At 41.9% G+C, this 24,478-nt stretch overlaps 1 protein-coding gene across 10 annotated transcripts in view; it reads left to right on the forward strand.

The window, feature by feature from the left end:
• Positions 1 to 24,478, forward strand: part of agrn (agrin) — a 254,683-nt gene that overhangs the window by 224,674 nt on the left and 5,531 nt on the right. For 4 of the 10 annotated variants that reach the window (XM_044209931.1, XM_044209938.1, XM_044209934.1 and 1 more), the window contains 15 exons: positions 1,198 to 1,390; positions 3,761 to 3,976; positions 5,176 to 5,405; positions 6,930 to 7,064; positions 9,710 to 9,800; positions 10,136 to 10,300; positions 10,578 to 10,689; positions 12,404 to 12,415; positions 14,360 to 14,476; positions 16,614 to 16,797; positions 17,659 to 17,746; positions 18,675 to 18,698; positions 20,447 to 20,479; positions 22,433 to 22,657; positions 24,280 to 24,383. In XM_044209931.1, coding sequence (XP_044065866.1) covers positions 1,198 to 1,390; positions 3,761 to 3,976; positions 5,176 to 5,405; positions 6,930 to 7,064; positions 9,710 to 9,800; positions 10,136 to 10,300; positions 10,578 to 10,689; positions 12,404 to 12,415; positions 14,360 to 14,476; positions 16,614 to 16,797; positions 17,659 to 17,746; positions 18,675 to 18,698; positions 20,447 to 20,479; positions 22,433 to 22,657; positions 24,280 to 24,383 — 1,929 coding nt within the window. Of the gene's footprint in view, positions 1 to 1,197; positions 1,391 to 3,760; positions 3,977 to 5,175; positions 5,406 to 6,929; positions 7,065 to 9,709; positions 9,801 to 10,135; positions 10,301 to 10,577; positions 10,690 to 12,403; positions 12,416 to 14,359; positions 14,477 to 16,613; positions 16,798 to 17,658; positions 17,747 to 18,674; positions 18,699 to 19,482; positions 19,535 to 20,446; positions 20,480 to 22,432; positions 22,658 to 24,279; positions 24,384 to 24,478 lie in introns of those variants that run through there. The other 6 variants (XM_044209936.1, XM_044209940.1, XM_044209941.1 and 3 more) reach the window with 4 other exon arrangements.

Here is a 24,478-nt window from a genome sequence, read left to right on the forward strand (position 1 = left end):
GCTAACCACATCCTCAAGTGCTTTAATATATTTATAAAGTAGCAGAGACACACCATTATAATAATAAATCAAATATTAAAGGAATGTTTTATTTAATGAAACTTTCATTTTAAAGAAAAAAAGAAATATATTCCTTCTGCTAATCAGTAGTTTTGCCTAATTGCAGCTTCACAAAGTGGCTGCAAAGTGACACCTTAAGTAGTGGTGTGAGTAATGACTTTCAGTTAGTGCTGGAATATGTAAATGCAATGCTATGTGGTCACAGATGTGGATTTATTGGGTCATTAAAAGCTCAACAAGACAACGGCAATCAGAGCTCAGAACAGAGCATCAGTTTTATACTAGATTTTTTTAAAACTTGAGAACAAAGAGTTGAGGTGTGATTGAGTCAGACACCACATCTCTCCTCAGTGGCTGTGCTTCAAACTCATCTCAAGTGATTCAAACAGGTTCAGCACCTCAGAAGTGAGCAACCGCTGAGCCGTTCACCAAAGGCAACACAGAATCCAATCAGCACCATGGAGAAAATCACAAATCAAGGAGAACTTCTTGAGAAGCACAACTCTTTTGTTTCTTCCATCTTACCCTACTTTGGGATTTTTGGGGATGTGGAGCAACCTCACACAGCTGCATCTTAAGATAATTGACACTAATTGCTTTGATGGGGATTAGCTGGTGAGAATCAGTGTGTGTCTTTGAGTTAGAGTGGCTAAACGCACACACAAAGATACACACACACAAACTGCACGCCAGCCTCCCCCAGATCAATCAAGTCATTAGAAAAGAGTGAGCTCATCAGCTGCCATTCTCCTCAGAGAGACGGACAGAAAGACAGATGGACGGAGAGAAAAGGAGCCTGGGGGAGAAAATGGATGATAATAATCATAATTGTTGAGTGGCGGAAAAACAAAGGTTTCCTGTGCGTGTGCATGAGTGTGTGAATCTGTGTGACTTGAGGGTGGGTGAAAAGCTCCTCCTCTTTCTCAACCATCTCCCTTTGATAAACTCATCGAGCATTTTGGAAAAACATTATTCCTAAAATAAACTAATAGAAAGGCATATTTCTCTGTGATCAAGAGCCAGTGACACACCACCTCCGCTCACACTTAATTATGCACATTAAACGCCTATTACGCCACGATAAAGCAAATCATGTAGTAATGACAGTATTGGATTGTTGTCTGCCTTCTTCCACAGTGATCAAGTACTTCATCCCGTCATTTGGAGGCCAATCGTACTTGGCTTTCCAAACCATGAGTGCCTATCACACAGTCCGCATCGCAATGGAGTTCAGAGCATCTGAGACGACCGGCATCCTGCTCTACAATGGCCAGGATGGCAAGAAGGACTTCATCTCTCTGTCTCTGGTCAATGGCAGAGTGGAGCTCAGGTGAGCATTGCGAGAGTTAAGAGGGGCAGCGACCTTGTCAGCTGTTGATTCTGCTGCTTTTGTTTGACTAAGTGTGATGAAACTTAAATGATCACCATGGGTAGACAGGGTCATTGCAGCGGCCGCTGAGAGACGACGTAGATAAGAATATAACAAATAGAGGGCTCTGAAGATAATGAGGCAAATAATTACAGCAAGCAAACATGATGAAAACACCACTGTCAGAAAAAAAATAAAGACACAGAAGCTTCTTGACAGATTTGTAGGTTACGGCTATGAAGGCATGCTTACAGAAATTTGTTCAAACTTGCAAATAAGCTGTTCACATGATCACGTTTACAGATGGTGGGAACATATGCACAGAAATATGTGCAGGAGGTCCACATTTGGCAATTTATGTGTAATTTTTAATCACATATATACAGAGTTAAGGTTTATGTAAAAAGATGATGTTTGTATTTACAGATGGAAGCAATGACATATAGAAATGAGTCCAGAAATGGCTCGTAGATGTATTGGACTGAACATGTACATCAAACAGACATCCTGCAGTCAGGATAGAAGTATCATATAGTATGTATAGAAATCTATTAACACTGGGCAAGTCTGGACTGAAGAAGAAGAATCACCTCATTTGTTAAATATATACAGATTTGAATCTGAATATGGTGATTCATGTTATGGTTGGGCGATCTGATGATATATCTCATGAGACAAAAGAAATTTTGCTTTACCATTCATACAGAGTTAATAAAAAGTTTGTTTATTTACAGTATGTACCCTAAAATCGCAACATTGCATTGCATTAGGCTGTTACAGGCAATGTTATAAATCAGTGAGTAGGACTTCATGGCAATGTTTGGTCTTCGCCGCAATGAAATGATGAATTATCTTTAGTTTTTTTCAGGTATTTCATTCAAGTATTTATCTATAAACAATTTCTCAATTAATTTTTCAGAAATTCTACTATATTGCGATATTCATTAATATTGGGATATCAAATTACTTTCATAAAAGATTTTATTGTCCAAACTTGATTCATGTAGTTGAGATTGTTTATGAGTATTGGATTGATTTTGCATCTGATGTGTCCACTGTTTGCAGTGTGTATGGTTATTTGAGTATCCATTTAAAAAAAAAAGAGTACTGCAGTGATTTGATATTGTGCTTCCATAAAATAGGGTACACACAAGAGACACATTGTTTTAAAAAGGAATGGTCAAAATCAATCCAGCATAGGCCGAGATATCCTGACTTTTAGTCCCTAGTATAGGTCCAACTCCAAAAACATTGAATCCCACGTCTCCCATAATGCACCTCTATAGTGTCTTTTGTTAGACCCTGCCTGCTTGGTAAACACCCACGTCATTCATTCATTTCCATGCCCTATTTTGTACCGCATGCTTTCTGTTTAAGATTTGTAAGTTCTAAGCCAGGCTTAGTATCGCTCTTTTTAACATGTAAAACTGGTGTAGTGCGCTTTTAGGATCTACTGTAAGGCTAGTTTGGATTGATGCTGACAGTAACCAAAAGTTTCATCCAAAAACCAGACCAGTTTCCTGCCAGAAACCTGCAGAAAGACTAAGTATTCATCTCTTCCCCCACAGTGGAATTGTATGCATAAAAAAATCATTCAGGGTAAGGCAGCCTTAGAAGAACCGTGAATGGACTAATTAGAGATTCTGGACCTCGTCTGTTTTGGACCTATTATTTCAAACACCATCCACTTTCCTTATCTTTTGGGTCTTGTGTTTCACCCTGGCCCCTCGAAGCCCTTTCAGCTCCTCCCAATCTGGCCAGGTTAGATTTCTCTATTCAGAGTGAAATCAATAGCAAACTAAAGGAGATCATTAGTCACTTGTTTCAAATGGAGCTCTGCCTCAATTCCAGAAATACAGCTGTGAGATTACCACCCACAGCTCTGCAAATCCAAGACGTAGGGGGAAGAACTAATTATTTGTGGCAGATAATTGCTCTCAGGTTGTGCTAATACTAGCATATATGTGTAGGTGCACATATACGACAGCGCTTTTCTGTGATGATATGGCCTTTTTCTCAACAAACCCTCATTAGATAAAAGCTTTAAATAAAAAGAGGGTGTGAAACACATTTTTAAGTGAGTAACTGCCTCATTCCAGTCACATAGTTTGGAATCCCATATGGGAAGTCTTGTACATTCTTTCTTTCATCCCTCTCTGTCTTGTTGAGCAATATGAGCAGGTTTCTTCTAGTCATTAAGCACTGCTCAATAAAGAACAAACGTGGAAAATAATCTCAAGTGCTGTAAATATGAAGCGTGATACAGGTATGAAGTGACTGATAAAGTGGACTGAATGAGCATCTAACATGCTCTGTTTCTGCTCTTCTCAGGTTCAACACAGGTTCGGGCACAGGCACAGTGGTCAGCAAAGTACAAATCAATCAGGGCCGCTGGCATCAGCTGGTGGTGACTCGCAACCGGCGCAACGCCATGCTCAGTGTGGACAACGAGCCGCACATCGTGGGTGAGAGTCCACGCGGCACAGATGGCCTCAACCTCGACACCCACCTGTTCATTGGAGGAGTACCCGAGGAAATGAAGCAGGAGTAAGATCTTCTCTCTACAGTTACATTTTGTTATGATAACATTCAGGGCAGGAAGTAAATCAGACAGAAAGTCCATTGACTGTACCTTCTCTTAAATGAAACCTTTCAGTCTACAGCTTTTAATTATCCTACACTTGAATCCACTTTCTCATTTTCGCCCATTTTGCTGACTGATTCAGACTTTTCTTTTTTCACTATGGAGTAATCTACGGTACGTCTTACTTCCATGGGCAGATTAACCCTGTTTGGGGACCCGGGAAAAACAGTTAGCTGTGGACCCCTATTGAACCCCCGTTTGTGGTAATTAAGCTGAACACAAATTTATTTAGAAATGTGAACCGTGTAAATTTTGACACGGGGCCCCCCTTCAAACAGGTGGACCATACAAGTAGACAGGTGTTCTAGACAGGTAGGCAGAACCCACTTTAAAGCTCTTATCATTTCAGTTGATATTTTGCTTTAAAGGTGCATGTTCCCACATACATTTGCAGTTAATCAAATTACCCCAAACCAACTAACCCAATGAATATGGGACCTCCAGGGGCCAATAGGGGTCTGGGTTGCTAAATTGGTAATCCAGCCTTGCTTTCTTCCATGGGGTGGATCTCCAATCTTACTTGACCAAAGGATTTTGTATACATACAGTAAAGCGAAAAGTAACCAAACACACTGATTTCTCATGTTGTAATGAGATACAGTCACTTAAACAATGGAAATTATCATCTCGTCACCTTTTCAGTAGTCAAATACTTTGGTAATTGTTTTAGCATTTCATTGTTAAAATGAGAGATGTCTTGAATGTGCACTAATTCATGGTAAACATATGCTCTTGGGATGGATTTTGGATCGTCTAATAGGTCTAATATCCTATTGGTCTAATAGGACTGTATTTGAGAGTCATGTCAATCTACTGTAAGTAAATCGTAGGTAAAACAGTTTATGAGATTTTGAACTGATGGGATGTGAACAATCTTGGAAAACAAAGGATTTGAAGTCAATCAACTGAAAAGATACTCATTAAGACTCAAATTATTCTTCAACCTCATCCCTTATTGTAATATATTGAGGTACATTGCTGCATTAAATGTATCAGCAATATTATACATAGCATATAGCAACTCCTTTACACTAAACTCAGTGTTAAATGATGGTCAGTAGTGTAGACATTACATTCTTTCCGTTTACCTTTTTTTCTGCAGTGTAAGGGAAAGGACAGCAGTGGCCACAGGTCTGGTGGGCTGCATCCGCTTGCTGGATGTCAACAACCGGGTGCTCAACCTGCAGGAGAACGGTGGTGACAGTCTGTACGGCAGCGGCGTGGGGGAATGTGGCAACAACCCCTGCCAGCCAAATCCCTGCAAGAACGGCGCTGCGTGCCAGGTCAAGGAGGCAGAGATGTTCCACTGCAAGTGCAGCAAAGGATTCTGGGGTAAGATGCTGATAAAAGGGAGCTGCATTACTGCGGCGGTGCAGTTCAGCAGTGTTTCCAATGGTCATACCTGGATTTCTGGACAGTCGTGTAATTTTGAGAGGTTTATTCCAGTGTTAGTGCAGAGAAATAAGAAGAAAATATGTAAATTCATATGTGAAATTTCCAGACTTTTTTAACACCTTGTTAAAATTATGTTCATATCTCTACTGTGCCTTCTTTTCTGGGATTCACTGTGGTCATGACTTAATCGCAAATCCTAAGTAAGCTTGACAGCCTAATTTGACAGTGTAACTCATGCCCCCAGCAGGAGCGCTGGAGGTCATTTTGTAAACATCAACACCATCAAATCTGTGTGTCCAACACAGAAATGAGAGATTAAATGTTGACAGGGCACAGAAAACATGAAGACTTCCACCAAATGCTCAGTCAATGGCCTTTGGCCTATCTCTACTTCCACATCCCTTCCTCCTCTTTTTTTATCCCTGCAGCAGATGCCAACTAACAAGCAACTCAGAGAGAATATAGTTAAAAGCAGACACCGTCAGGGGCTAGCCAAGCGTGCCCCTTGCTGGCTGTACCGCAGAAAGTTTCACACCAGAACCAAATTAATTGTCAATGTTAACTTTTATGCTTGAATAGTAAAGGATTTTATACACACATGGGGGCAGCTCAGTGGTTAGGGAAACTACCTATCAGCCAAGTTTTAAGAGGTGGATCAATAAAGTAAATATTATTGTTGCCTTTCATATAAGAGGTGCTTTTATGTTTTGTTGTTATTTAGAAGCCTGAAAAGAAGCAAAGACAACCTCCACTCTGAAGAAGCATTGCTGCGATCAAAGTTGTGTTGGCAACACGCCGTAAAATGAATGGTGATAATGAGAATTGGACCGTTGCCTGCAGACTCACATTCAAGTTAATTTTGTCATCATGTCAATTTAGAAAGTGGCCGAGATTGCTGGACTCGAAGGGAGGGACAGATCACAGAAAGCAAGAAGAGAGAATAAATGGGTGGAACGAGTTGTAGTTAAAGAGAGGACATGTCAGGACAGCCTGATAAATGAGGGAGGTGAGAGAGTATTAGTGTTAAAAAGATTGGAGAGAAGGAAGAGATGTGAAAAAAAAGAGCTGTGGTAGGGAAGAAGTGAGAGCGGAGGATAAAAGCTAGCTTCCAAAAGCGTGAGTGAGGAAGAAGCTCAGCGGGGATGGGGTTCATTAAAGTGCTCTCCTCACCACAGGCTCTGACTGCTAAAGTAATGACGGGTGAATTTAGATGGGCTGTGGCAGAGGGCAAAACCATCATCCACCAGACGCTCCCGAGCCTTTCCCACAGTCGGCGTTGGCCCAGAAACATGGCCGCATGGTGGGGAGGCTCTCCACTGTTTAATCTGGACGTATAATATTTCCAGATCCTATTAGAAAATGACCTCTATTACAGAGGAAATCCACATAACCCGCACACCCCCTTCTCAGATGGAATAAAAGAAAAAGTGTTTTTTTCATGTGGGATTTGTACGTGTCTAGGTCCAACTTGTGCTGACGTCCATGACCCATGCGAGCCCAACAGGTGCCATCTATCCTCCCAGTGCCAGGTGCTGCCCGAGGGAGGCTACAAATGCGAGTGTCCCATGGGACGTGAAGGGAGGCACTGCGAGAAAGGTAATCGGACTTAACACTGTATATCCTGGTGTAACTCCATAACTTCATGCCTCAATTGTTCTCTCCTGTGCTTATCAAGGAGCACCAGTGTTTTGGTCTGGAGTCAGCTGAATAACATCTTCCTCAATTTTTGCCCCTTTTCCTCTTTTTTTTTCTTCTTTGTGCTCTGTGACATTTCCACCCATCCTGAATCGAAAAGGGAGATCAAACGCACGGGGGTGGGGGTGGGGGGTTGTTGAGCCTTCAGGGTGGGAGGGGATGGGAGGGTTGGTGGGCTGCAGAACTGAGGTAGATGATTGGCCCCATCGGGCCATCGACTCGGCTGCGCTTGTTAGAGGGTAAGCGGCAGCAAAGCCACAGCCTTCCTCCACTCCCTCCCTCCCTGCCTATCCGCCCACAGGTGTTGTGTTCAAACACGTTTGTTGCTACTTAGCTCCACATGGCAGAACCGGGCCGCGGCTGGGGAAAAGACCAGAGCACGACTCAGCGGCTTTTGAAGTTCATCATTAGCACTTTTGGCGGTGTAGCATTCTGAAGTCTACCCATGTTTTTTCCCTCCCTGGCTTTGTAGATGTTGTCATGAATGTTTGCAGAAGTTGACTTGTGTAACTGTGAATGAAAGAGAATATATTATCATGCCATTCCTAACAAAAGAGATACATGCACCCTTGTACCCCTGGGAATTTTGAAAAAACAGATGGGAATAGCCTCCTTCCAAGCCCTGAGTCCCAGTTAGCAGGTGATTAAAATAAATTGAGGTGAACCAAAATCAATGCTGTGTGAGCGAGAGCATCTTCCATTCCAAAAGGCTATTTTTTCACCAAAATCAATGAGATGACTAATCGCATCAGTCCTGCCTGCCCGCGGTGATTAATGGGAACGTCACTCAGCCAGAGTGTCAGTCCCAGACAGGAGCTCACAGATAAGGCAGCAGTCAGGTGGACATCCTCTGAGGGTTGCACTGAAAACAGTTAAAAAGACAGTTAGCTTAGAGCCCACTCATCAGAAGCCTGAAGGTGAATTAGTCGTAATATTAAGTGTGTGTAACCTACTGTGTGCAAACGTTCAGGTGAGCTATAGTTTCCATTTCAATTCTGCCAGGGTTCGTCAGTGCAGATTGCTGCTATAATATTCACCAGCAAGGACTTTTCTCAAGGGTGTTCCAATAGTATTGAATGGCCTACTTTCCTCTGTGCTTTTACCCTGCAATAGTGTAAATCATTACAATTTAGTCATGAAAGCAGGATCACTTGAACTCAGCCGGTCCTTGAAAAACTAACTGCAGGAGGGAGTTTGAATTTCAACGATGTTTTACATTCAGCGCCTTAGCTACATTAAGCCAGGGACCAGTTAATGTTTGTGTGTGTGTGTATATAAGAGAGAGAGAATGAGAGAGACAGTGTGCGTCTCTGGTTCACACTGCAAGCAATTCTGTTAAAGAGCTGATTGATTGGGGGCGGAACCGGGAGCTTTGATTGCAGCCACAAAGTTTTTAACTGGCAAAATGTGCGTTTTAGCTGCATTGTTATTGCCTTTCCTAATTTTATATTGTTTTGATGGGCTTTATTGTAAGTACTAATTAAGTAACATTACTCAAATATAAACAAAATTACCTCAGAGCTTACCATCAACCTCAGCACTAGATGCAACAGCTCCGTAAGTATTGCTTTTGAGGCCTTTCTTTCTGTGGCGTTTAACCAAAGGATAATTGTGAAAAGTTCAATTTGACTCAACTTTTGGTCATCAAGCTCGTCAAGCTCATACAGCATGGGTTTTCCTGGTCACCCAGCTCATTCCAGTGCCTGGACCTCTGGTGACTTATTGATCACAGTGCTTTCATTTTGAACACAGGGTGAAAGAGAAAGCCCCTCCACACTCCTCTATAAGAAACTACATTCTGAGCAGCTCTACTACTCTAATAGAGTTCAGTTTTGTGCACGAATCCTTATTGTGTGTGTAAGACCATTTTTCCCTCTCCTCCATGGTGCGTGCCATCATCATTAGCAGTCTTCTGCACAATAGCTAATTAGCTTTCTCATCTCGGTCTGCCTTCCCCATCCTGACTCGACTCAGCTAATCCCAGCCAATTACGAATAAAAGCTTTCTTGCCGGCTACATAGGTATGTGTGTTAGTTTGTGTGTGCACATGCCTCTGAATGATGGTAGTTTTTGCAGACAACACCATAAACACATACCCCCGGGTGACACTTGAATGATTTTTAATGTCAAGCCACTTGTTAGAAGGATGGCACGGTGCCTGTCCTAATCACTCCAGACAGCCAGAAACGGGACAGCCAGACATAGACCCATCGCAAAGACATGAATTTGTAAAAGGGCCTGCCAAAATACAATGACTGCATTATTTCATGGGTCCCGGCTGTGGTGTTAAACTCTACATGTCTCCAAAGGTTCTTTGTTATACTGTGGCGGGCTGTGTAATCAGTCTGACATAAGGGTTTTTGAATTTTTTTGTTTGAATTTCAGTCAAGAGAAAGTCTTAATCCCAAAGGCTATGAAAACACAAATCCATCTCTTTCCATAATGCTGACAGGTCCCTCAAAGATGTACTGACTATCCCTGAATTTCAATTCTGTCAGCAACAAAAACGGGACCTGAGGATGAATATAGTCTCTTTGTTTTTCCAGTGGCTGAGAGGAGAGGGGCTTACATGCCACTATTCAACAGAGACTCTTACCTGGAGCTGAAGGGGCTCCATCTCTACGGGCATGACTTGCGGTAAGTCCCATGTCTATGCATTAAACCCACACAGTCAAGACTTGCATATATTACTAAACACAGGATATCATGTAGTTTTCATAGACTGAGCTTGTTCTGTGCCTAAGGCAGAGCTGTCCTCTTTAAGCCTGCACTGAAGTGACAATGAGGGTTACACAAATAACACATGATCTAGGCCTATGTATGTAAAATATATAGTATCGCTACCTAATTTCCGTATAGAAAGAGTGCCAGTGCACCAAAAACAGGCATACAAGCATCTTTTGTTCTATGTACAGTAGTGTATCTCAGACTCTTGCGTGTGCTCACTGACTTTGCTTGTGCTGTGTCTGCAGTCAAAAGCTCAGCATGACAGTGATTCTCATGGCCAATGACTCCAACGGTTTGATCTTCTACAACGGCCAAAAATCGGACGGAAAAGGAGACTTCATCTCTCTGTCCCTCAATGACGGGATCCTGGAGTTCCGCTACGACCTGGGGAAGGGACCCGCTACCATCAGGTTAGCATCATCTAAGAGTCCAAGAGGGTTTAACTTACACAACTAGGGACAAATAAATATAAAACATAAATATATAATAGATTTTAATGAAAGTATAAAGAAAATAATGAAAATATCGACAAGACATCAAAAAGATATTTTGGTTGCTATAATCCTTTAAAATTGCATTTGAACATGCTGCAGGTTAAAGGACATACTGAACACAGCAATGTGTTTTTAATGAGCCTGTGTTTCCTAATATATGACTCACCTGAGTGTCTGTGTTTGTGTAATTCAGGAGTAAGGATGCAATCCAGCTGAACGTGTGGAACACCATCAACCTGGAGCGCTCCAACCGCAAAGGAGAGATCATGGTGAACAAAAAGGACCCTGTCCGAGGGGAGGCACCGGTAAGAAAGAGCAAGCTAACAAACTGTTGCTAATGGTTATCTTGCTTTCAGCATGCAGTGCTAATGGGCCTATTCTATGCTTACCCTTGCTTATGCTGTAAATACTGTATTTGTTTGATCATCTGCGTGCTCTTATCACATCATCGCCACAATCTTGGGCTTTAGTGCTCCTTTTTGCCCTTGTAGAGGCAGTTCAACTTGCCACTTTAGGCACAGCTGAATCACCAAACCTTCCCCCTTTGCTGAGGTTTTCACACCATGCGCTTCTGCCAGCTTGATTGGCTGAAAATATACCGCTATCTCCCAACATCCATCGAGGTAAGATGGAGAGCTCCAGATGTAGAGGGCCAGTTTGACAAGCTGTCTTAATTTTGGAAGTCCTGTAATTCCACTTTTTTTTTTAAACTGCCTTTCAGCTTGCTGACATACTGGAGATAAAACTTGGTGTTGCATACAGAAAGCAAAAGCAGCTTTCACTGCTGGTATACAGTCAATTTTATAAATTCAGCCTTTGAGGTGGTGTCTGGGGAGGTGGAGGCAGATAAAGGAGATAGCAGCAGCGAAAAGATCGTAATGAAACTTTTCAGCCCCGCGTCGAGACCAATAAAGCAGGTACATGCTTCCAAATGAAGGCGATCTAATAGTTTGATAAGCCTATAAGTCATCCAATTATATTAAACAGTGTAATTTGTGATTATGAACATGCACTCTGTCAACTCCATCATCTTCCTCTAAGATGCAACGCTCTCCTCCTTTTTTCTCTCTCACTGCTCTGTCCTTCCCCCACTGCCTCCCATCGTCCGTATGGTAATTGTGTTTTACTCCAGCAACAGAGGCAGAAAATCTTATTAAAAGAGGAGAGCAAGGGAAAAGCGAAGATGGGTGGGGGGTTGGGGGGGACGCAAGGGATGAGCTGAGACTAGTTGTGGAGCTCAATGCAGAGACCCCATCCAATATGGCTCTCAGCTAATTCTCTCATACTCCTGCTTTAAGAACTAGGAGGGACTTATAGTACGCTTTGCTCAGAGAAGCCCATATCATATCAAAGGTGGTCACACACAGGCACATGTATGGATACATATTGCGTGCTGGGAGTGTTCATCATATCAAAGACGGCTCGGGCTGCCAGCATGATAAAGTACATACTTTAAAAGGCACATAGGTATAAACAGGAGAAATACAAATCTACTTCACCTCTCACTGAGTGGCAGCTGTCTTTTAAATTAGGTTGAGTTAAGTGGCACTATTCACCGTCTCTCCATCTCCAAATTTTTTCCTTTCATTGTTTCTTAGTGGCACCATCTGCTTCATGCATGGCCTTTTTATTTTGTCTCTGTTTTATTTGTAGTCACTTTCTTAAGTGTAAACACACACTTGCACAGCTTTGTGGTTGTATGTGAATGTATAGTGTATATAATGCAAAGGTGCATTTGCTAAAATGTGAGCTCTTCACATTTCTCATATTTAATGTACGTATCTCACTTGTCTGTACTATACTGCTGCTATCTTTAGTGCTCTTACAGGTATGCCCAGTATGTATGTGTGTATACATGAGAGTATATGTGAGTGTGTTTGTGTGCGTGTGTTTTGTGGGCTTTCGCACTTACCTAGCTCTGCATGCCTCTCTGTGCACAGACACTTACTAGTCTTCCCTTAATAACCCTCTTCCTCCCTATTTTCTTTCTTTCTCTATGATGTGCTGTCTGGAAATAAGAAATCACGCAAGGTAATGAGACAAGTCCCAGTCACACCTTAGCCCATATTTCATTTGAGTCGTTCACTACGTCCTCTCACCCCCATCTCTCCATGCAACAACAGCACAGAAAAAAAGGAACTTCTGCAGAGCTGTGGGCAGCTTTAAAGGTGCCAGTTCTGTAGAAAAACTTTGCCATTTCAAAAACCCATGCACATACACAAACAGCACTGAAGGAGAGATGCTCTTAAAGAACACGGTTTGGCTTTCACCTCGGTCCATCTGCCGTGGGGGTGGAAGGGGGTGGGAAGGTGGGAGGGAAGAAGGAAAGGAGACAGTCATCTTTGTGACGGCCATTGTTTTTAGCAACAAAGAAACGTCTTCATTAGTCGGGCGTAGGCGGGGGATATCACGCCAGTGCCGTGTGGCTGTCGAAAAGTGAGAGCGAAAGATGAGAGGCGAGCGAAGGGGAGGAAATATACCGTAGGAGACGGTGAGGTGCCAAGCCAAGCCGAGCTGTTCTTTTGTCATCTGCTCTCACTTCACTTGGACACAGGAACAATCCTCCATATATCATAAAGTCGTTCACTCTTCCACCCACTCACTCGCCCATAACAACACTCACTGAACATCACCGAGCAAGAATCACTCCATTGAACCAGTTGTCCTCTCTCACCAGGTGCAGATTATTAACTGTTTAAAACAGAACAGAACATTATGCACCATTTAATTGCATGAAATCTCACTTTAGTCATAGAAAAGTCACTTTATATAGGTAGTCTGTGCTCAAAATCTCGAGTACCACATTATAAAGGTGTAACATCTCAAACAAGATCAAAAACCACAAGTCCACGGGAATGGGTTCAACATGCGTCTGTAACTTTTACCTTCAGAGTAAGTGAGTGTTGCAGAGCAGTAAGGTCTACATAAAAAGCCTGAGGTGGCCAACTCTACTCTGCAATTGGTGAGAACTCTTGGCTAAGCCTGGAGGCAACAGCCACAGCTGGGTCCAGCAGCTTTGGCCATGGTCCCCACCCTGTCTCTGTTGGAAGCAGCTCAAGGTGCAATGACACAGCCCCAGGCTTCAGCCAAGCACCGCTGCCTCCTGCACTCCAAATCCCATCCTAAATAAAATCTGAGCCAGTGCCAGCTTTCCTGCACAAAGCCTGTTTATTTGGCCCCTTCTATCATTTTTCCAGCAATTAACTCCACTTTACCCCTTTGGCAATTACTGCTCTACATAAAATAAAGATAATTAATTCCATCCCTCTGAAGTGGGCCGGGTCTTCCATGCAAAAGAAGGAAGCGGCACCTTGCTAATGCAAAGCAATTGTCCCAAAGGTTTGGTGGAAAGAATCGAATTTCATAGCCGTCTGCTGCACAAATGAATTGCAATTAATGTGTCTCCACACTCAACTGTTTGAAAGGTCGGTGCTTATGATCAACCATTCATTAGAGATGTCTGTAAAGAACCATCCATATCTCAAGTCCAGCCTGCTCCTGATTTCACTTTGTAGTCTCCTTTTATGTCTCACAGATAGAGGATAATTGACCACTCTCTCTGAGAGACGTAGAAATCAATTATGTTGTAATGTATCAAGTGTATTGACGTGGAAAGAAGGTGAGGAAGTGCAGTTAGTGTCTGCCAGCTACAATATGGATAAACCTTTTTTTGTATTTTTAGTAGGACAATCTACGTGTATGACTGCGACGTGTCTGCAAATTTGGTTTATTAATCTCACTCTTTATATCTCGACTAAAAGGATACAACTTATTTCATGCTCCCTGGACACATAACTCCACTAAGTAAAACCATAAACCATTACGTTCTGAATTAAAAAACCCCTGAGAGAAATTACAGATGGGGTACGGGAAAGATTAAATTGGGTGTTTTTTAAAGATATATGTGGAGTTTTTGTTCAAGTTTGCACTGCTCTAGCTCACCAGTTGATATCTCTTTGTGTCCTGTCTCATCAGAACCTGCACGTAGACCTTAACCTGAAAGAGTCTCTTTTTGTTGGTGGAGCTCCCGATTACAGCCGACTAGCAAGGGTCGCTGCACTCACGGATGGCTTCAAGGGAACAATCCAAAAGGTAAATATTTACAAGCCTCTATTTCTTAAAGGAGTATTGTCTCATTAGCTCTGCTTGTGGATTCTACTAATGTATATATGTTATTTTAATGACTCCGGGCCCTTGTTCCCTCAGATACACAGTAGCAAATTCAAACGATAAGTTTTTAGCTGTCCAGCTGTCATCCTACAGACCCCCATATTAGTAATTTTCTATTATAAGCTCACACTGTGATGGGCAGTGGCTCTGCTCATTTGGATTAGCATGCACTAATAATAGAATGTACATTTTGAAGTCCCTCCCTCTCGCTATTCTCAGATCTTTCCCTGACAGCCTTCTAGTTTTTTTCTTTTCTCCAGCAAAAAGCTCATCTCTGAGTGCCAAAAATAACCCAGTAGAACAAAGGCAGGATGTTACTGTTTGTGCAAACTTGTCATTAGTTCTCCTCTGCAAAGTTTCCCTTGACAGTTTCAAGCAAATCAAAAGCTAAATGTGGCGTTTATGTTACTTGGCCTGTAGGGAATAGTTAATTATGAGGAAGACAGTGTATTCTCAGTTTGATGTCCTTAACGTGTGTGTTGTATCAACACCTAACTTCTCTGACATTTTCCTATGTGGTAACAGTGTGGAATTCATGTTTAGAGGAAGAACATGTTAAAAAGAATCTACAGTATCACTGTACACAGTTGTTTTCTCTTAGGACGTGTTGTGATAATTAGGTTTAATTATCATTCAGCAGAAAACACAAGGCCCCATAACTCGATGCTTTCATTTGGACAACAACCAAGAATGGTAACAAATGATAATCTTCAAGTGTTTTGCTAAGGAGCGAAAAATTGAATCAGATAAATGTGACAACAAAAGCAATGAAACGGAGGTAAGAGATTTAAAAGCAAGACAAGAATCATAAAGGTAACCCTCGAAAGAAAGGTCAAAAACAATTAATATTAAGAGTATTACATAACCACAGGTCTATGAAAATAGGTTTTAATAAGTGATTTATGAGATTATACTGATTCAGCAATCTAAATTTACAGGCAGGTTGGTCCAAAATATGGGAATTTTAAAACTAGACATTCAAATTGAGCTTGTAGGAACTATATGTCTGACCTACAACCTTAATGTTAGCCTTACTGGAGTGTGTAGTATATATTTACTGTATATTATATGCAGTATGCCATGTATTAAAGGGCATGAAAACATATTTTCTCAATCATATTCTTACTATGAATGAACTAGCAGTGAACACACCTACCTGAAGACACCATTTTCTGCCAAAGTTAGAACAGTTTTGGTTATTTAATGCAATATATTTCTGTATTTCTCTATGTCCTTGCTTTTCTCACTAGTTTGAAGTGGGCAAGGCTCAGTTGAAAAAAGGTGATAAGGTCACATATTTCTGCACCAATCAGAGTTTAGCAATCTCTGAATAAAAATGCGATGACTGTTTTGGGGTTGCTTATGTTGCCAGGCCACTGTCAATCAAATCTGATCAAACCACACCCACACAGCCATGAGGAGGCTGATTAGCTTGAATCTTGAACTCTTAATAGATCAAATCTAAGGATGTTTTTATCCAAACTTTAACTTTAATTGTTGCTTATTTAGTAATGAATATTTCAATTTAAAGAGAAATACTTAAGATTTGAAGCAAAGTTTTTCAGGGTATTTAAAGGCATACGCCAGTGATTTAATATTGTACTTCCAAACTAAAAAAGTAAAGTTGGGGGACTCACAGGAGACAAATAAAACAAGAAAGGTCAAAATCAAAGATGCAGAGGCTGAGATATCCAGACTTTTAATCTAGTATGGGTCAGACAAAAGTTGGATACTACATTTCCCATGCAACCAATAGCATTTTTGTTAGACCCTCACTGCCTGGTAAATGCCCACGGATTTTAAACTCCATGCCTCAAGTTTGTAACACAGGCCCTCTATTATGTAAATGTGTAGTCTCCAAGCTCACGCTGAGATATCTCTGACAACATAATCAGGGTTATTTTCTTAGACAGGAAAAACTCCCCTAGAGCCACAGAAGACATTAAACAGCTGTTTTCACAGGCTGAGTTGTACTAAATATCACTAATGATGATCTTATAACCTAAGTATTTGAAAAATCCTTGGAGTACCCCTTTAACACTATGTTTCCTGCTCCCAGATCATTCTGATGGGTACCCCGATCCTCAGAGAGGAGAATGCCCTGCGCTCCAGAAACGTAGCCATGTTCCAGGACCACCCGTGTTCCCAGGAACCCTGTCACAACGGCGGCCGCTGCAACCCCCAGCTGGACACCTATGAGTGCGTTTGCCTCAATGGTTTCTCAGGGGGACACTGTCAGAACAGTGAGTATCTCTGGCCATTGTCTATCATCATCTATCCTTACAGCCATATTACATTTGTCTTTATCCTATTTCAAGTCAAAGAGCCACAGACGATCTTGATGCTTAAACACGTTAGCCTAAATAGAATTATAAGGATCGGTATGATTGGTCTACATGTAAGCCAATGGCTAACAATGGCAGTGAGATCACCTTATCATGGTAGTGTGAAATTGCAATGAATCACTGTAACTGTACAAATTGTTCTATTTCCTCATCCAACATTATTTGGTTTTTCTCTAAAAGGATACATGGCAGCATTTTGGCTGCTTTTAAGGCACAGTATGAGCATGAAATCAGCTGTACTTTATGTAACACGGCTTGTTCTTGGCTTGCCTCAATGTAAGGTGAACTACTCGTCTCATTTTTGTTCTACTTATAAGACCTTTGTTTCCATTGTGTTCTGTCTAGGCAAGGTAATAATGTCGACATGAGACATGTGATGTCTCTTTTATGTTAGGGTTATTATGTATTGATTTCAAACTAAAGCGGCAGTTATGAAAATGATGAAATGTGTCAATTGAATATTCATGAAATGATCTTTTCAAGAGTTGCACATCCCTTTCATCATCTTCATGTCACTCTGCCAGACATATACTCACTATGGCCCGATCTGTCTTACATACTCAGTCACTGCCTTCACCATTAACCTTGCGCGAGTGGCCGGCTGTCCCTTTCACGTTAATTAAAACTACAAATGCACCAACACTCCCCCCTACCCCATTTGCTCACACTCCATTGCCTTCAGCTCTGATAACTGAACCCTCTGTCTTATTGATTGGTATGATCTCATCCTCTGAACAATGCTTTTCCCCTCCTTCACAGCCATCTATGAGAAGTCTGCCGGAGAGACAGAGGCCATCGCCTTTGATGGGCGTACGTTCATCGAGTACCATAACGCTGTTACAAAGAGGTAAGGAAGAGGACAAGGGGATCATCCTCATCTATTCAGCTTCATCTAACACCTCCCTTGTAATAGCCATTAGCCAAATAACTCCTCTGTCTATCTATCTCCTCCCTTAGTCAGCCATGATGACAGTGTTGATGAAATCATCAGAGCTAGGTCTTCAGGGTGAACTAGGCGGTTGGCTAATAGCTCATCCCCCCTGTCCATTGCAGTCCTGCTCCGCTTTTGACAGGATTTCACTAATTAGCGTGACGGTTAACAATCACAGTGTTGCCCTGAGCACGCTCAATTCGCTCTGTGGTCCACTGCTTAGCACACACTGGACAATAAGCACACATGCATGATTAAACGTATCTTATTTTGAATGTGTGTATGGCTGTTCTCCATAAAACTGGCATCCGAAGACATGTCGCTTGCAATTTTTAACACCCTGTAAAGGGAAAAAGCTGATGACGCAGGTGTGAAATGGTTTCTGGAGCGGGTGGGGGGAAAAAAACAAGAAATCCTGTCCCTTTAGGCAGCTGATGAGACATTTTTACTCTTCCATCCATCTACAAGGTTGGCAAGAGTGCGCCTCCAGGTTGGCATAAACAAAAATGTTTATGTGATGAACCTGAAAAGACATCAAGCATACGGCTCTATATCTTCATCCCACAGCTCTTCACACAAACACTCAGAGGTGTGAAAACCGGGCCACAGCCCGCAGATCATCACACTCCCATGGAGACGCACAACTCACACTCACTTAGAAACAACTGGCTGGAGAACTCTGTCGGATATGTGTGTGTGTGTTTATGTGTATCTTTGCTGTTTGTCCATGATCTAAGCGTTCCAGTTGCGTGACCTTTGTCCTGTCCTTCAGTCTGACCACCCGTGTCGTTGTCCACACATGTCTCATATAAATGTCCTTCACTGTCTTTCCTTTTCACTCAAGCCAACTGACCAATGAGATCCCAGAGTAAGTAGACTTTATGACTGGGTATTTGCCCAGCTTCAAATCAAGCCCAACTAACAGCAACAAAAAAAGCCATTTTTGATAGTTAACCCAATTGAAGAGATTAAAGTACATTCAGTTTCCTGTCATAATTTCCACACAGAAATCATGTTTACCATTAAAGTCAGATTTACATTTAACTCCATATTCATGATTTAATTTGACAGATTTCTTTTTTAAATACATTTTACAATGTTACAATCCTTTTATCTTTTTTCCAGTGCAAAGGGAAACATGAATGTGTGCATGACAAGCATTGTGCTCAACCCTCAGAGAAAATTTATTGCTGTACCAAGAATGTGCAATATTTTATGCATGGTTGTAACTCGTTCATAAACAAAGCGAATTGCCATGCACTTTACGCTGAATGACATTATCTGTTATGTGGGAAATGAATGAGACCCCTTGAAAACTGCAAGAGGACGATATACAAAATACCCCTTAACCTAATTTCTGGTGTCTGTAGAGTTTCTGCATGGGAAAGCCCTTGGTCATGACTTAGTTATTAAGGGTTTTTCTTCCTGCTCATTAGCTCGGTAAGTAACCTCTTTTTAAAAAATCCCACAAAGCGGCGAAGCAGAATTCAGCTCAAATTAAGCCGACTGGATTCAGCCCAGAGTTCCAATCCATGCCAGGGCTTCTGTCATTTCGTTTTTGCCAGATCTCTAACTGTAATTGTGAATAATTACGGAGTCGGCCGTACAGAGAGGCAGTGACATGTTAATCACAGATTTGTCTCCCTTTGTAGATTAGACCTCCAATTGAGATCTCTCTGCAGTGTGTAGCCATGGGCATCAATCTCACTTAGCAGGAGGGGAGAGTGGTCCTTGGAGCCAGACTGTCAAAAGTTTAATGGATGTCACATTTACTAAGACCCACAACGAGCGTGAATCTAAGCAAACCAGAGCCCTGGTGCAGCACTCTGAAGGTGTGCCGATCAATTCAGCATGATTTGATGTTGTAAAGGAAATGAAGACATTTCTCGAGAGGCCATTAAGAGCTGGGTGAGGCCAGATGTCAGACACTCACCTTGGGTTAATGTTTCTGTTACTATTTACAGCACCCTTTGATCGCTCCTCCTTCACCTCTCTGCCCGTATCTGAAAGCTCAGGTCGATTTGCTCAAGCCCCATTATTTCAATGACATATCATATCTGTCCATGACTCTCAACTGATATGACGCTTGACCCCATTTTTTGACAATTGCCCAATTTTTCTCATTCACCACTTCCATCTCTAGACAGAAGGTAATTGCTGCTGCACTGTGGCGTGTAGCACCATAAATATAAAGGAGTTGTTCAATAATTGGACGCTGACTTAAAGTAGCCTTTGTACCGGTGTGGACACACCATGATTGTACTTAATCTTGATGCTCACATTTAAAAAATGCTTCATCCCAGGGCATTTTGGTGCATTAGTCATCATCTTGATCTGACTAGTTCCCTTGAGAACCTCTTTTTATGGTTGTGGTGTAATCAGGGCTGAGCTACACACTTCCTATGATCACACAACAGTTGTTATCGACTGCTGACATGGTCAATATTGTAGAAGAGCAGATAAGTTATGCTTTTTGCAGCTCCAGGTCTAAACTAGACCTCTGTGAGTCACCCAGTGGGCTCACAGCATCCTTCCTTCCTCCCTTCCTACCGTCTTTCCTTCTGGCCTCTTGCGCTTATACTGCATGCCGTTGACTTTCTTCCCTGCTCCCTTAAGTCCTGAGTCTCTGGAGAACCCATCTGACCAGAGGTGAGTCTCTCAAAAGTCTTTAGACTTTGGTGCTGTCCACTCGCCTCTTGCCTCCTCATCCTCCCCATCTCTCCAGACAACCCCTCCCCGACCTCTCACAGGGCTAAACTCTCCTCCACAGAGACAAGATTGTTTCCATTATTGAGATAGAGTTACCAATACAAATCACAAAGAGCCTCTGCATATGCTTCAATTAATTCTGAAGTTCAGAGCTCTGATAACGGCACAAAACCAGCCAGAGCTGCAACGTCTTTGCAGTTGCTGTCCTCCCCTGATGGCGTCTTATTTTTCTAACCACTACTGCCACCTAGAGTTTAAATGGAGGACAGCACTCTGGGAAGCCTTCTGAGAATTTGAATACTTATAAGAGGTAGATAAAATCCCTCCATTTACAAAAAGAAACAGCAACACACCAGAAATCTATGAAGTCAGTGGTGTATAAGAGATTTAGAACGCTGCCAGCGTTGTTTTATTCATGATATATTCAGCACTTTTAATAACCTTGACCTTATCACTGACAAGCCGCTCCGATGGAGATTTATTGGGCCCTGTAAGCTCTTTGAGGGTTTGCCAAGAGAGGGTTCACTGAGCTGTATTTGTGCTTTTTTTTCTCTCTCTCTGGAGGAAAAAAAACCATGACGCTCTTAAATCATGCTTTTTTTTTGTTCCTGTTTACCTCAGCGGTTAGTTAATCAAGGGGGTCAAAGTTTCCAATTTAAGTATGATTTTGGAGGAGAAAATCTAATTTGACTCTGGATTTTCCTCACTTCTGCTGAGGTGAACCAGCATTATTGTTTGCCTGGGCTGTCAAAGTTGCTTTACCTTAGGCCCGCGGTTAATGAACTCTAAAGTTAAATATCATCCCATTGCTTCTACACCTGATTAATTAAAAGAACATACTACTTACAGTGTAAGGAGAACTTACTCCATACTCAGGTTTTCATTATCCTCTCCCATTTCCTGTCCTGTTTGTACTCTCATGAGCCTCTCTGCTTGCAATGCTGACTCCTTTGTCTTGTCGTCTGTCTTGTCTAATATTTGTCTTCAGCTCTGTGCCACTGTTGTATTTTTTTTAGCCACGTGTCATTGGTTTTTTGTCATACGTGTCCTCACCTTGTCTTTGTCTTTGTGTTCAAATACCCTTTGAATAAGGTGAAAGTAGATTCATTTGGCAGATGTGCAGACAATTGCACAGATGCTGTTTGATGACGTGCGCGCACAGTCGTACACACACACACAAATTGAAGATATGATTCTCTGGATGTCTACTATATCTCTGCTGAACTCACAAAGAACAGAGGGACTTTGTAAGTGTGTGTGTGTGTGTACAGGAATGGATATGTGATGGTGTTTGTGTGCGCACACATACAGTAGAGGCACATCACAGTGTGTATTTTTCTCACACATCAGTGACAGTGACGTACAGTGCCTCTTAAGGATAGGTGGAAGTCGCCTAGTCTCTGCATCCAAATCACCCCCGCAACTGTAGCAGTCAAGAGACTGGAGATCAAACAGCTGCCTAAACAACACACACACTTTCACACACTCACACACACACACACACACACACACACACACACAGTTCAACACAGGAAGCACAGAGCATCAATGCAGTTCAGGCTCAGTAGGATGTAGGAAAGCTAATAGCAAAACAGCCCCCTGCTACTCCTAAACTCAGTCTGCATCCTTCAAAATCACTGCAAGTCTGTTAGTATGCGGCTGTAGAGCCTGAGCTACAAAGCTTTCTGGCTACATGTGCTAGCACACAAAACCATATGTCATGCTTGAATCATGAGTAGTACCCTCGAGAAAACAGCAGAGGTCCCTTGCTTCACATAAGCAACTACAAATGACACAAGCACCAACTGAGCTGCGTCAGTTACACCAATGATTAGAACTCATTTTGATGAATTAAACCAAAAGCTAACTAATGTACTTTTTTTGCTCTCCTAGTGAGAAGGCTCTGCTGGTGAACAAATTTGAGCTGAGCATCCGGACGGAGGCGACCCAGGGCCTGGTGCTGTGGAGCGGGAAGGGCGTGGAGCGCTCTGACTACATAGCCCTGGCCATCGTGGATGGATATGTCCAGATGACGTACGACTTGGGCTCCAAGCCCGTGGTGCTGCGCTCCTCGGTGCGTGTCGACACCAACCGCTGGATACGCATCAAGGCCAGCAGGTAAGATAGGAGATGGCAGGTAGCTGGGGATCAGGAGTGGAAGCTTTTTCAGTTAGAGCAGGATTAGAGTTAATCCATATTGTATTTGTGTTGCTGCTAACTGTGTGATCTCTTGCATGAATCCTCTGCTACACAGTGATCCCTTGCACTGAGATGACTCTGATTAGTTTCAGATTAAGGTTATTTTCATGCCTGGTCATGCAAGAGTATGACACATTGCACATCAAATTGCTTAGACACATTAATGAATGTTCAAAAAGGAAGAACATGCGGCAACATCCCAACACATTTTGGCACATTATAGGAAATGTATCCAAGAAATAAATGAATAAAATAAATAAAAATTCATAACAGTATATAAATTACCACATACACTGTATACACACACTATACTCATAACATACATTGATCCTGTAAGTGCTTTATATAAGGCAGAGATTTGCATTAGAACGACATTTAAAAACATAATAAAAAATAAAATGATAATAATGATATACTATTAATATGTTATAGTAGTATTGATTTATAAAAATAATAATAAATCAAAATAGAATAAATGAGTGCAGTATTCCTATGCTGGTTTCAGGTTTGTTGTGCGGTAATTTGATTAAACACAAATTCATTTAGGAATATGCAATATGCGAGCACAGAATCAGCTGAAAAAATGAAGGTCTTAAAAACTAGAAGGCGACACAGGGACCCTCTTTTAAAGACAGGTCCTCAAGATAATGCTCTTGCAGTTGACACTGCTTTAATAGTGTATATTCCCATATTCTGAATCAAAATACAATTCATCAAATTACCACAAACCAGAACACAGTAAGTTTTTGGGGCCCATTTTGTACATCTACACCTATAGCATGTGTCTACAGTAAATACATAAATAAATAACCAATAAATTAGACACAGTAACACAGGTTTAAGTTTAGTACATCGATGCAGAAGAAAAACAAAGCATGCAATACTTTTTGCCACACAGTGGCACATTAATGGATTCCTTCATTAGAAACAAATTAACTGCCTGAACTTTGAAAATGACCCACTTAACACCTTCCACGTGATCCCTGCTTTATCGCTGCTGAACATTTGCTTTCAACATGGCTGTGAATGGAAGTATGGGGCATAATTAGATTGGTTTCATCGTGTAGGGCAAGAATAATCGATCCTCGAAAAGCCGCTGCATCCATTTCAAACAGGGATCACATGAGCTGCTAGAAGATGACATCATTTGGATGTTGATGATGGTGTAAATGCATGTGGCATGCAACTCACATAGTTACATAGCTATCTCTGTTTGCGGCTTGCCTTTAATGACACTCTCTGTTGGAAACCCACTTTAGTGGGTTCAAATTAGCCCCATCGTCACAATCCTTAAGTGTGTGCTAATGCGTAGCACCTAAAATGAATGGTGCACTAACGGCATCTGTTAGCTGGTAGACAGGCACATTTAGAACGCTGCTTGGCAAAGGCAGTTATGTGAGTGCTTAGTGTGCTGGCAGTGAAGCAAAGGAGTCTTGATGCTTCAGATTAAATGAAACTGCTATTTACAGCTATTCAGTATGACATGCATGCATCGCACCGACTTCCAACTGCATCTCTCTCTTTTTCTTTCTCCTCCACAGAGCACTTAGAGACGGCTCTCTACAGGTTGGCAATGAGGCAGCAGTAACAGGGTCATCACCTTTGGCAGCAACACAGCTGGACACAGACGGAGCGCTCTGGTTGGGTAGGTTGCCCACACATGTTTTAAAAAGAAAACAACATTCAGACTTGAAAATTTCTCTACAAATGCCATACATCAAGTCAGGGGAATTCTTGTAA

The sequence above is a fragment of the Siniperca chuatsi genome, linkage group LG10 (genome assembly GCF_020085105.1).
Source record: "Siniperca chuatsi isolate FFG_IHB_CAS linkage group LG10, ASM2008510v1, whole genome shotgun sequence".
Classification (NCBI taxonomy): Eukaryota; Metazoa; Chordata; class Actinopteri; order Centrarchiformes; family Sinipercidae; genus Siniperca; species Siniperca chuatsi.